The following is a 9,981-nucleotide window of genomic DNA, read 5'->3' as shown; positions in this document are numbered from 1 at the left end:
CATTTTATTTTTTTCCCCATTGTACAATGAAAAGAAAATTACATATATACACACACACACACACACACACACACACACATATATATATATATATGTGTGTGTGTGTGTGTGTGTGTGTGTGTATATATATATATATATGTAATTTTCTTTTCATTGTACAATGGGGAAAAAAATAAAATTTATTTATTTATTTATTTATTTTCATTGTACGTATAAAAACATGAAGCTAAAATATACGAAGGGCGAACGTGGCGCTGGCTTCTCGATAATCTACATACACTGCCTGTTCGGTTTCTCTTTCATCATTTATTTTTGTCTTAATCCCACAATTCATTGCACTCCTCAATAGTTGCCAGTCATTCTTCATTATCCGCGGTAACCAAGGCCAGCTAGCGGCTGTGTTAGTATACAAGCTTAGGCATTAGTCCCTTGTTATCATTCTTGATTTGTCTGCGGAGGATAACAGACTTCGCGTTGCCGGCAGCATGAAAGAACTGACGTCAAAAAGACGCGAAAAGGTGAAGGAGCCGAAAGCTGAGAAGCAAAAGGAATCGGGGCCCGAAAACCAAGATGTGGAGATGACGGAGGATGATGTTGCCGCGCTCGGGAAGCCGCCGAGGGAGCAGGACTCAATCACCCTGGAAGGTCGGGTGCTTTCTCTCTGCGAAAGAGCCCTTAGTGACCGGAGCAAACGGTTATGCACGTTAACCTTCGGTTTAAGAAACGATCAGGACCCCAGATGGTGGTATTAGGTAACTTTACCTTGGTTAGCTTGGAGCATTAGCTAGCTAGGTAGCTAGTCGGCTAAAATCCTGAATAAACTCTAGTTGGCTATCTGTTATGGGTTTTTCCTCCCCGCAAACGCTTTCCTTGACATTTTGAATGCAAATTTTTGTTTTGGTGCTCATGTTTCCAAGTTAAGAAATGATCAACAACCACGTTGCGTCACTAAGTAAATAGAAAACCATTAACTAGCTTGCTAGCCATCATGCGCTATCTTTGTCTTATTAAGTTGTGTGTTATGTTAAGTAGCTTATCAACGTCCTTGTCTATATTTTGTTTCTTTTCAACTCCCCATCCCCCTTAAAGAAAGAATTCACGTCCTGGAGCCATTGTTTGCTTAGATTACGTGCTGTAGGAACGTAAAGCGGAAATAAATAACGTCTAAGAGACCTGAAGCCCCTGCTGTCGTTTATCCTAGCTAGCTACTTAGGTGTCAAGTAAGGTTTGGCTGCCTTTGCAAGAGGATCTAACAATTATTTGTGTCACTAAAATGCAGGATGAGTACATGAACCTATTTTTGTCTCTTCAGTCTGATTTAGGTTGACTGTATTAATCAGTTAATTTAAAAAATCACTTAAGTCATTAATTTAATCAGCTACCCACAGATGACAGTTGTAAGTGGATGTGGCCTTGCAATAATGAAGGAGTCTGACCAAGTCTCATCAGTCCTGCAGTGACATGTGGATTCAGCACAGTTTCACCATGGGGTCCAGAAGAAATAAATACTCACCAGCAGTGTGCAGAAAATGCAAAGGAAAAAGGTGTTAAATCCATTCCTTCAATCTGGCAGATATCAAAGAGCATGTGAAGCAGATCGAGAAGGCAGTGGCTGGTAAGGAGCCACGCTTTGTGCTGCGGGCCCTGCGTGCTTTACCCTCCACCAGCCGACGGCTCAACCCCAACGTGCTCCACAAGGCTATCTCTGGCTTTTACACCTCCAACGCCACAGGCAAGGAGTTCTTGCTGAGCTTCCTGGAAGAGGTACACCGAAGTGCCCATTCACGTACAGACCCACCACTGCTCTTAAATGGCTCTATATTAGTCCAAACAATGTTTTTCAACTTTTCTGCTCAATTCTATAAATATTAGTTATATTACATATAATTTTATTTGCCTACAGACTTTTGTTTGATCTCTCCATCAAAAGGGTTGAATGCATCTCTTGATGCAAAGAAATTTGGGTTGTGCAGCAGAATAACATGTAAAGTTGTAATTGAAATTTGTGTCCTGTCTACCTATTGTTTTAATCTCTCTTTCTCTCTCTCTCTCTCTCTCTCTCTCTCTCTCTCTCTCTCTCTCTCTCTCTCTCTCAGCCCATGGATACTGAGGGGGATGTGCTCTTCAGGCCTCGCACCGGTAAGGCTGCAGCCACTCCTCTAATCCCGGAGGTGGAGGCATATCTGCAGCTCCTGCTGGTGGTCTACCTCACCAACAAGCAGCGCTACACTGAGGTAGGTGCTCCAGACACTGCAGTGATACAGAATCACATGTTTATGCTCTCGGTGGATGGCTAGTCAGACCAAATTAACTGATATAAGACTTCATATGTGGTAATAAAATAATAATGTAGCCTGCTAATGTACTAAATGCGTACCCTTTTAGTACATTTCAGATGTTTTTAGTAAATGTTTTTTGTGCCTTTTTTCCCTCTGAATTGGAAAGAATTGGTTAAAAAGTGGTTGCAATCTTGCAAACTCCATTGTGCCTTTACAGTTATAACACATGATCTGTTTCCCTCTACTGTCTCAGGCTCAGAAGGTGTCTGATGACCTGCTGCAGAAGATCAGCTCTCAGAACCGCCGCGCTCTGGACCTGCTGGCTGCCAAGTGCTACTACTACCACTGCCGTGTATATGAGTTCCTCAACAAGCTGGATGCTGTGCGCAGGTGCCTTCCTTCTGCCTTTCTAACCCCAGTGCTTCCCTCTGGAAGAAATGATGGGGAGAAATAATGGAATTATCTTGGACTTGTAAGGTCCACTGTGAACCTGGCTGGAGCACTCTGATACCTGCCACAACCTTGTTTTCCAAATATTCAACCGCAACTTGTTTGTTTTGGTTCATAATAAAACAAAACGCTATTTTCTGATATTGTGATGTTTCACTGATCATCACAATATGACAACAAAGAGTACAGAAACAAGTTGCGAGGAAATCTTACAGTGGGATTGATGAAATTGTTGCTGTCATAGAAACTGCAGTACTAGTAAGTGTAATGTATTTGTGTTGCAGCATTGCAGCATCTGTATAAATGCAGTATATCTGTATAAGATTTGTGCCTGTTGTGAATTAAAAAGTGATGCAGTCGTGAAAAGACTCTTGGTGCTGTATCTTAACCACCTGTAGTTTTCTGCACACGCGTCTGAGGACAGCTACGTTACGCCACGACTCGGATGGCCAGGCCACCCTACTTAACCTGCTACTGCGAAACTACCTGCAGTATAACCTGTACGACCAGGCTGAGAAGCTGGTGTCCAAATCCGTCTTCCCAGAGCTGGCCAACAACAACGAGTGGGCCCGCTACCTCTACTACACAGGTGAGTGGGGGGAGGGTGTGTGCACATGCATGTAGGGAGTGCAGAGTATCTGAAGGTTTAAGGCTGTTGTCAGCTGGGGAAGAGAATCAGTGGTCCTCACTGCATCTAATGTTTTCGCAGAACTTTAATAGTGCTTTTGACTTTGTAGGCTGTGTAGAGCTCAACCGTGCTTCATGTTGCATGCTGTGCCTGTATGTGTGCAGGGCGGATTAAGGCCATCCAGCTGGAGTACTCAGAGGCCAGGAGGACCCTGACGAACGCATTGCGCAAAGCTCCACAACACACAGCAGTGGGCTTCAAACAGACCGTGAGTGGACCTGCTCACTCACCTCATTTCAGCTCCGTCTGCAACAACACATGTTTTTCAGCTGGAAAACTGGGAAGAACAACAACACGTGTTTTTCAGCTGGAAAACTGGGAAGAACGTACATGGGGCAGGGGGCTGAAGGGACAGTGTAATAGACGGACTTATAGACCCTTCTGTTTGTTTCTCTCTCTCTCTCTCTCTCTCTCTCTCTCTCTCTCTTTCACAGGTGCATAAGCTCCTGATCGTAGTGGAGTTATTGCTGGGGGAGATTCCTGACCGGCTGCAGTTCCGCCAGCCCTCTCTGAAGAGATCCCTCATGCCCTACTTCCTCCTCACTCAGGGTAACTCCCCCTCCTCATCGATCAGAAGTGCAAGATCATAAAAGGAAATCCAGATGCTTTTACTCAAGAGCAGGGCTTTAGTGCTAGATGCCTAAAGCAAGTAGGAGGAAATGTGTTTTTACATGGCGATAAACTGTGTCATTGGCAGAAGAATGAGCTACTGTCTATGTGTATTTCCAGCGGTGAGGACTGGGAACCTGGCCAAATTTAACCAGGTCCTGGATCAGTTCGGAGAGAAGTTCCAGGCTGATGGCACGTACACGCTAATCATTCGCTTGCGACACAACGTTATCAAAACAGGTGAGAGATCAACACAGGGGCTTCTTAAATATTACCATATAATTAAAAGTGTTGGAAGGCATTTTTGAACCCCCCCCCCACTCCTTGTTCAATCCTTTTTTTTTTACACATCGCCCATCCGTTACATTTTCTATTGACATTTGTACAGGGGTTATAAACATTGTAGATTTTGGAAATTCATTAATAGTTAGTAATTAGTTCATAATAAAAATAATTGACCTTCTACTGTACAAATTGTATTTCCCAAACCTTGTGTGAATGTTGCTGCACGTCCTGTGTGCAGGTGTAAGAATGATTAGCCTGTCCTACTCCCGGATCTCGCTGGCCGACATCGCTCAGAAGTTGCAGCTAGACAGCCCTGAGGATGCAGAGTTTATTGTGGCCAAGGTAAGGCAGCATCCACACCCCCCTGACCTGCGCATTTCTAACACTACGCCCATCCCATTGGCCAGCAGCACTCAGTAACCCTTGATCAGGGTGTATGATCAGATGGAGCAGGTAGCTATATTTTGTCATTTCCTGAACATACAGGCCATTCGCGACGGGGTGATCGAGGCTAGTATAAACCATGAGAAGGGTTACGTTCAGTCCAAGGAGACCATGGACATCTATGGCACTCGGGAGCCCCAGCTGGCCTTTCACCAGCGCATCTCCTTCTGCCTGGACGTCCACAACATGTCAGTCAAGGTGAATCAATGCCCTTCCCCACAGACATGCTGTTGTACTGTAGGAACACATGCAATTTTATTGTTCCTGTGACAAATACAAGGGTGAGTGAGAGAGATGACCAGAGTGATGCCTGCAGCAAGTACTGTGAGTTAGTTGTGATGCTGTTTGTAGTGGTGGTAAGATATATAGAGAAGATGTCCACAACTGTCTGTGTGGCAGCATGCCGCTCCAAGCAAGCAGGGGCTGTCTGTCTCTGTGCTTTCTGCCTCTTCAGGTGCAGCTTCTTTTGAGCACCTAATGGGTGGGAATCACTGTGACCACTAGGAATTCTGGAGTCTCTCACTGGTCATCACTTACTTTGTGCATTTCCTTTCAGGCTATGAGATTCCCACCCAAAGCCTATAATAAGGATCTGGAGTCTGCCGAGGTATGGTCCTAAATTCTTAATGAAATTCCTCATATAACCTAGAAATGTGTGAACCATTCTGTCTCTTGCATTCATTTCTAAAATCAGAATTATTAAATAACTTTTTAACTTTTTAACTTTTTAAACTTTTTAACTTAACCACTTCATGTTAAGTCCTTGATTTTTGATATGTAACTGATGTATATCTTGTTGACCTGAGAACTATTATATCCAGTCAATCGTATTTTCAAACATTTTAAATGTAGAGCAATTTTCCTCCAGAGTCAGCTTTAATAATAAGGGGGAAGTTAAGTTGGAACAGTGAGAATGGGTTTTGCGTCCTCATCATGTACTGTGCACATTGTTTTCCTTTTCTAAGCTATGCACTTGAGCTGAGTGAAGACTGTGTTACCACAGAGGAAACCCCACACTGAGCGGTGCACTCTAGCTAAGACGGATGAGGGATGTGTCCTGTGGCCAGGACCCAAGTTAATTTCCCATAAATCACACAGCCACATTTGGCCAGGAGCCTAAAAGAGCATAACTGGCTGTTGATCAGAACGATGTTAGCCAATCAAAATGTCCGTTAAGTCATATCACAAACAGAATTGGGCAGCTATTTCAGCAAGTTGAGCTATTTTCTGACATTATCTAAGCAACAGTTAAAAAAGTTGCAGTGTCATTAAGGAAGCATGAGTCGTTGTACCCCCACCGTTGCCCTGCTGGTGGCTCTCGTCCAAAAGCACTGTGAGAGCAGGTGGGAAGAACAAATGAGTAGCATTAAAGGAGGAAATGAGAGGAAAATTTAAGAGAGTATCAAGGAAGGGTGAGGTTTTCTTGGGTGTATCACGGAATGAGGCAACAGAGCTTCAGCTGCAACTCCAAGAATTCCACGACTGATTCATCAAGCAGCAGTGTCATGATCCACCAGTCATTCAGTCTCGCCAGCATAACCTCGTGTATGTCTGAATGTATGTCCTGTAAGAGTCGTAGTCCATGCGTCTTTGAGAGGTTCAGCAGCTGTGACTAGCTGACAGGATGTAGCAAATAGATGAATAGACCAGAGTCCCTGGTTGTTTCCATATCTTAGCATTGTGTCATACAGCGCTCTCGCGCTCTCTGTGTGTGTGTGTGTGTGTGTGTGTGTGTGTGTGTGTGTGTGTGTGTGTGTGTGTGTGTGTGTGTGTGTGTGTGTGTGTGTGTGTGTGTGTGTGTGTGTGTGTGTGTGTGTGTGTGTGTGTTACAGGAGAGAAGGGAAAGGGAGCAGCAGGATTTGGAGTTTGCCAAAGAGATGGCAGAGGATGACGACGACAGTTTCCCGTGATACCACAAACATTAACCCCATACTCCACTGTCCCTCTTAACTCTTTACTTATTTCTTTATCTCCCTCCTGGTTGCCCCCATAACCTCAGTAACTCTGAAGAAAAGTCCAAATGCCCAGCCCTCTAGCCTGCCTCCCTTGGTCCTGCCTCCCCACAGCCTGTATCTCTGCTCATCATCAGGGCCTGTAGCCTGGTTCTAAACCGCCCAGAAACTGACAGGTTTCTGCTTTCATTCACCACAGTCTGGGAGCTGGCGAACCAGCTCTCTTTTATGTTTGTTGTTGTTGTTGTTGTTGCTTATTTTTGGTGGTTGGTGTAAAATACATGAAGATGATGATGATGATGATGATAGTTTATTATGCCTTTCTGTATTCATGGTGGTCTCCGTGGGTGGCACCATAATAGAAATCAAACCTGAAAGTGACAGACAGGGGAAGTTTGGTCTGCCAACCATTTTTTCCAGCATAAAGTTGTAGGTAGTGGCCCCCACCCACCCAGTTTGACATTTTTCCCAACTTGGAATTTTGTGGGCAGGCTGTTGTAACCTAGTTGGGTGCTGAGGTATCATCGAGGGACTTTTGCTCTAGTAAGGCTGTGTTTGTTTGTTTCACAAAAGATAAGTACAAATAAAGTTTCTTTTCTATGATTGATTGACATTCATGGTATGGTTTTTTTTTGTTGTTGTTGTTTTTGTTTTTTTCCCTTCAGTTACAAATGCCAAAAAAAAGTTTTTTTTTTATGTCACTGCAGTGTTAGACTTTTATTTTTGTAGCAAATATGAATGTTAAAAGCACATTAGCTGTGCATATGAACCTTGAAGAAATGTTAATATTTTAGCTTGTTTTTTTTCTTTCAGTTTTGACGTCTATATTGTAAGTAGGCTCCCTCTGAAGAATATAAAGATTCTTTGTGGGATTATTTACTGTACAAAAAAAAAGAAACACAATTCATAAAATGAACATTAATTTTAATGAAATGCTTAGAGTAATACTGTCCAGGCTGTTTGAAGCCTCTGTCTTCAAATATTCTTTTAATTAATAAAATAAATACAAATAAATTTACACGCCCATTAGCTTCCACAAAGTGGTTGCTAAGCTTCCACTTGAGAAACAATATTTAAAACCCTTCTGGCTTAAAAACAAACTCAAAAATTAAACAACTACAAATAAAATACAACACCAAAATACAGCAGCAAAACAAAATATCAAAAACAGCAATAACCACAATAGCATCTATATAAGGTGCATCAGCTTTTATTTTAAAAACTTTTAGAAAGAAAATCTATAATATTGATGCGAAGCACTTCTACTCAAGTGTCTTACAATGTGGCCTTGGCACCATCAAATGGCCAGTGCTCACTTGACGTGTATTATATCCACGACAACCTGAAAATAGTAGTTTTTTACAGAATAAATGGGATGTCCTATTCAAAATAACATTATGCATAAATAACGAGACAAAATTTCTATTTAGCCGCCACAGTAAGCCATGTTTAATTGTTTATGCATCACACACATTGGCACAAAAAAAAGGAGCTTTTCTGACTGCTCTGTTCTCTGCAATTTGAAGGATTGTTTTTAGATTGTTCTCAAAAGCACTTGACTAAACCACTGGGCAATACTCCAGGTGTACCAAAACAAGTGACTGAAAGTTTTAACGTGGTAAATCATTTATGAAAATTGAAAATAAAAGTGAATCCAGGAAGCTCCCCTGTGGGACACTTCAAAAAAAGGCACTGAAAAATACATGGTGTGTTCTGCCAGATAAGTTATTCTTCATCAGATATGTTACTCTTTTTCCATGCAAGAGCTAAAGGTGAAATGCCACAACATTCAAGCTTAGCAATATAAATAATAAAATCAGAATAAGAATACTAAAATCAGAACCAGGCTTTGCTGGCCAATCACATTTGCATATGCAAGGAATTTGTTGTCTGTCTCACTGTGGCTCATAGTACACAGTACAATATATACAGTAGCTGACAATAGAACTAACTTGTGCAGGACCATAGACACTTGTGTTTAGTGCTGACACTTGAGGGTCATGTTCATAGGCACACCTGCACACACCTGTATTGTTAGTCTGTGTATTTAAACTTTTGTCTTTGTGTGCAGCGTTGTCAGTTATTGTTGGCATAATGTGTGAACATTAAATCGTTTTTCTTGCCGTTGTTAAGTGTAATCGTGTTTGTGCAAAGTAGTAACCGTGTTGCGTTCATTGTAACACGAGTGCTGTCTTCTTTGTTTCAATTAAATGTTCATCCATGTCGAAGAGAGTCTGCGTGTCCTGCCCCTCGCCCTGCGGCACTCAGGCCAGTATGTTACAGTATGTCTACAGTGTTCCTGAACATTACTGTGACTCAAAGATGTTTATGCTGTGAGATGAACAGTTTTGGTGAACGGGTCCTTCTACTCTTCTGTTTTGCAGAGCTGCTTTATATGGCAAATCCTAAATCCCTAAGATAAATTACTATTTATTTATCAAAAGGTAGACTTGATTATGATGAATGCTTAATAATGTTAAGAGTGTATATTATAGGATGACGACAAAAAAGATGACCAAGTGCTCATTGCTGGTTCTTGTGGATGTGATGGCTAACAGCTGGTTCACTAGTGTCCATGCAGAGCTGTCTTTAGCCATTAGGCATGGATCTTGTCAGACACAGTTCTTCATGTTTGTCTCCTGCTTTGACATTTGCTGTTGCATTTCTGATTCCTGCTTTGGGCAATTGTGCTGTGTTTTCAGATAGTTTAATTACTGAGGACTGGTCTTATGTGATGCTCTCCTAGGACGGCTCCTTTGATTTACAATTAGGATTCTGTTGCCCTGTAACAGAGCATATACCTTTCTATGGTATCTGGTCATGATCATCTTCTGCATGTTATCTGTTGGACCACACAGTGTGTTCACTCCACACCCTGGCACTCCTATGGCAAGTGCAGAAGCAGTACAATTCGGACAGTGTTTTTTCCTCTTTATTTCATCCATTCAAGTTGGGAGATTTGGTTTTTTAGTGTTAGCACTGGATAACTAGCTGTTTGTCTGTCTCTCCTCATCCATAGTCTCATGTCCTTTCATGAAGCTCCATATTATCCAAACTTGTACATCTGTAGTTTGTTCCAGTGGTCCACTTTCCATTTAAATGTCCTGGTTCCTCAGTATTCAACCTTGTTTTTCAGAGTGACATCTGAGCCAGAAATACTTTTGGTTCTCTGTTTCTGTGCCAACACAATTTTTACACAGATGTTCTAGGATTTGAACCAGTTTTGTTGCTCATCATTCTGCTATGCCAAAGAATCAGTTTTTACAAATAACTG

At 42.1% G+C, this 9,981-nt stretch overlaps 1 protein-coding gene across 1 annotated transcript; it reads left to right on the top strand.

The window, feature by feature from the left end:
* The first annotated feature begins 336 nt into the window (after positions 1-336).
* On the top strand, positions 337-7,320 carry psmd3 (proteasome 26S subunit, non-ATPase 3). The gene is made up of 12 exons (XM_027016080.2): positions 337-645; positions 1,574-1,764; positions 2,097-2,234; positions 2,533-2,669; positions 3,128-3,318; positions 3,522-3,625; positions 3,852-3,966; positions 4,147-4,266; positions 4,550-4,653; positions 4,798-4,953; positions 5,312-5,362; positions 6,588-7,320. Exons 1-12 carry the CDS (start codon positions 486-488, stop codon positions 6,663-6,665), a joined length of 1,545 nt encoding a protein of 514 aa, XP_026871881.1. The 5' UTR covers positions 337-485; the 3' UTR covers positions 6,666-7,320.
* The last annotated feature ends 2,661 nt before the right edge of the window (positions 7,321-9,981 follow it).

The sequence above is a fragment of the Electrophorus electricus genome, chromosome 8, assembly GCF_013358815.1.
Source record: "Electrophorus electricus isolate fEleEle1 chromosome 8, fEleEle1.pri, whole genome shotgun sequence".
Lineage (NCBI taxonomy): Eukaryota > Metazoa > Chordata > Actinopteri > Gymnotiformes > Gymnotidae > Electrophorus > Electrophorus electricus.
Note: the sequence above shows the minus strand (reverse complement) of the source record. Positions and strands in the feature narration are given on the sequence as shown.

Excerpts from the sequence above, each read along its gene's own strand:
- psmd3 (XM_027016080.2), top strand. The coding sequence starts at position 486 with ATGAAAGAACTGACGTCAAAAAGACGCGAAAAGGTGAAGGAGCCGAAA. Across the intron at positions 3,626-3,851 it reads CAGTGGGCTTCAAACAGACC|GTGCATAAGCTCCTGATCGT; the intron begins GTGAGTGGACCT and ends TCTCTTTCACAG. Across the intron at positions 4,654-4,797 it reads CAGAGTTTATTGTGGCCAAG|GCCATTCGCGACGGGGTGAT; the intron begins GTAAGGCAGCAT and ends CTGAACATACAG.